At 34.9% G+C, this 1945-nt stretch overlaps 1 protein-coding gene across 1 annotated transcript in view; it reads left to right on the plus strand.

Annotated features, from left to right (window-relative positions):
• The window catches only part of USP32 (ubiquitin specific peptidase 32), a 213830-nt gene that overhangs the window by 171186 nt on the left and 40699 nt on the right, over positions 1 to 1945 (plus strand). The window contains exon 16 of the mRNA XM_017539840.2: positions 1327 to 1444. Within this exon, the coding sequence (XP_017395329.2) occupies positions 1327 to 1444 (118 nt within the window). The remainder of the gene's footprint in view (positions 1 to 1326; positions 1445 to 1945) is intronic.

The following is a 1945-nucleotide window of genomic DNA, read 5'->3' on the forward strand; positions in this document are numbered from 1 at the left end:
AGACAGGGTTTCACCATGTTGACCAGGATGGTCTCGATCTCTTGACCTCGTGATCCACCCGCCTCGGCCTCCCAAAGTGCTGGGATTACAGGCTTGAGCCACCGTGCCCGGCCAAAAAAAAATTTTTTTTAAGAGACAAAATCTTGCTGTGTTGTCCAGGCTGGTCTCGAACTCCTGGCCTCAAGCAGTCCTCCTGCTTTGGCCTCCCAAAGTGCTGGTATTACAGGCATGAGCCACTGCACCTGGCCTGTACTGGGTTTTTTTTTATATATGTATTATAATGAGTTAATATACCTGTTAAATTTTTTTTTTTTTTTTCCTCTTTAATTCTTTATTACCCCCTCTTGATACTAAAAAAAAATGTTCTGTTGCAGAAGGATATTAGTCATGAGAGCAAAGGAAAATAAAGCCTGGTCACCTGAGACTTAAAAGACTCTGTAAGAGTTTCTGTTTTAAAGAGTTTCAGTGTTGACCCTGCCATCCTCTTAGAATATGAAATTGATAATGTGCTACTCTTACAATAATGTTTTAATAATTAAATGTTTTCCTGTGTCTGTGGGCAGGTTAAAACTACTTAAAAACCCTGTTCCAACAATGTGAAACCTGAGTTTTTTTAAATCCAAATTTTTTGTTTAAGTCATAGACAAAACATATATGAACAGACTGGTTACACAAGTAGAACATAGTAAATTTTTATATGGGAACAGTTGTATCCTCACTACTAATACTAAAAATAAAATTTTAAGCAATTTATAATACTCTTCATATAATATTCTTCATAGTAACAAAATGTGGATGTTTTTAAATGATGTTCAGTGATAAGGTTTTATGAGAGTAGTATACTCATACATTACTGGCAATAGTGTAAATTGCTAAACTTTAGATGGCAGCATGACTATATAGCTAATGACTTGAATACTTCCATAGTTTTTGACTTTTAACTCCATTTTTATGAATGGAATAAAAATGACTTAAAACATCACTCATTTATATACATGAAATATGTAAAAGTGAAAAGACTTACAGTGTGAGGGCAGTGGAATTATGGATAATACTTAAGGGTCTTTTTTCTTCAATGTTGTTACTGTTAAATAAAAGAGGAGAAGATATCTACAAGGAGTTACAATCTTGGGAAATGGGTTTAGGAGCAGAAACTTAACCATATTCAGATCTACATAACTTAAATGTGTGAATTTCAGTAATTACTGAAATGTAACTAGTTAACCTGTTGGACATTTTAGTTTAGAAATAAATCCCAGAAGTTAGATTAAAATGGCAAGTTTTGTTTCTTTTTTAGTGATCACTTTTTATCTTTTAAAACAACAGGTAATCAAGAACAGCAAGACAGACATCCCAGAGCTGGAATTATTTCCCCGCTATCTTCTCTTCCTGAGACAGCAGCCTGCCACTCGGACACAGCAGTCTAACATCTGGGTGAATATGGGTATGATGAGCCTGAGAATGTTTCCTCAGCATTTACCGAGAGGTAACTTAAGAATGCAGCAAGAATACCATGAAAACTACGTTGCTCGAAGTCTGGTGCCACTGTATTGATACACATTCCCATCAGCTTTCATACAGAATCAGTAATTCACTTTTACAGGGCTTAGATCTACGGTCATGCGCAAGACTAGATGAGGGGTAGAAGAAAATCCCAGCAGCAAACTGAGATGCGTTGTTTCCTTTTCTATTTACAAAGAAAAATAAATAGAAATAGATTTTACGTGCTTTATTTCTTTGCAATAAGCCATTGTAAATGGTTACTAGACTAAGTAGTAGTCTTCCAGTCATTGAGTGGTCTTTTCAACTCCACTCAAATCTGTAAAAAGTAATTCCTTTTACACTATCATCTTTTTTGTTTTTTAAGGTTTTTGTTGTTGTTTGGTTTTTTGGCAAAACATGATACATTTCTTTTGCCTGGTCTAAAGAACGTTTATATAAGAGA

This window comes from Cebus imitator, unplaced genomic scaffold (genome assembly GCF_001604975.1).
Source record: "Cebus imitator isolate Cc_AM_T3 unplaced genomic scaffold, Cebus_imitator-1.0 Scaffold121, whole genome shotgun sequence".
In the NCBI taxonomy this organism is placed as follows: Eukaryota; Metazoa; Chordata; class Mammalia; order Primates; family Cebidae; genus Cebus; species Cebus imitator.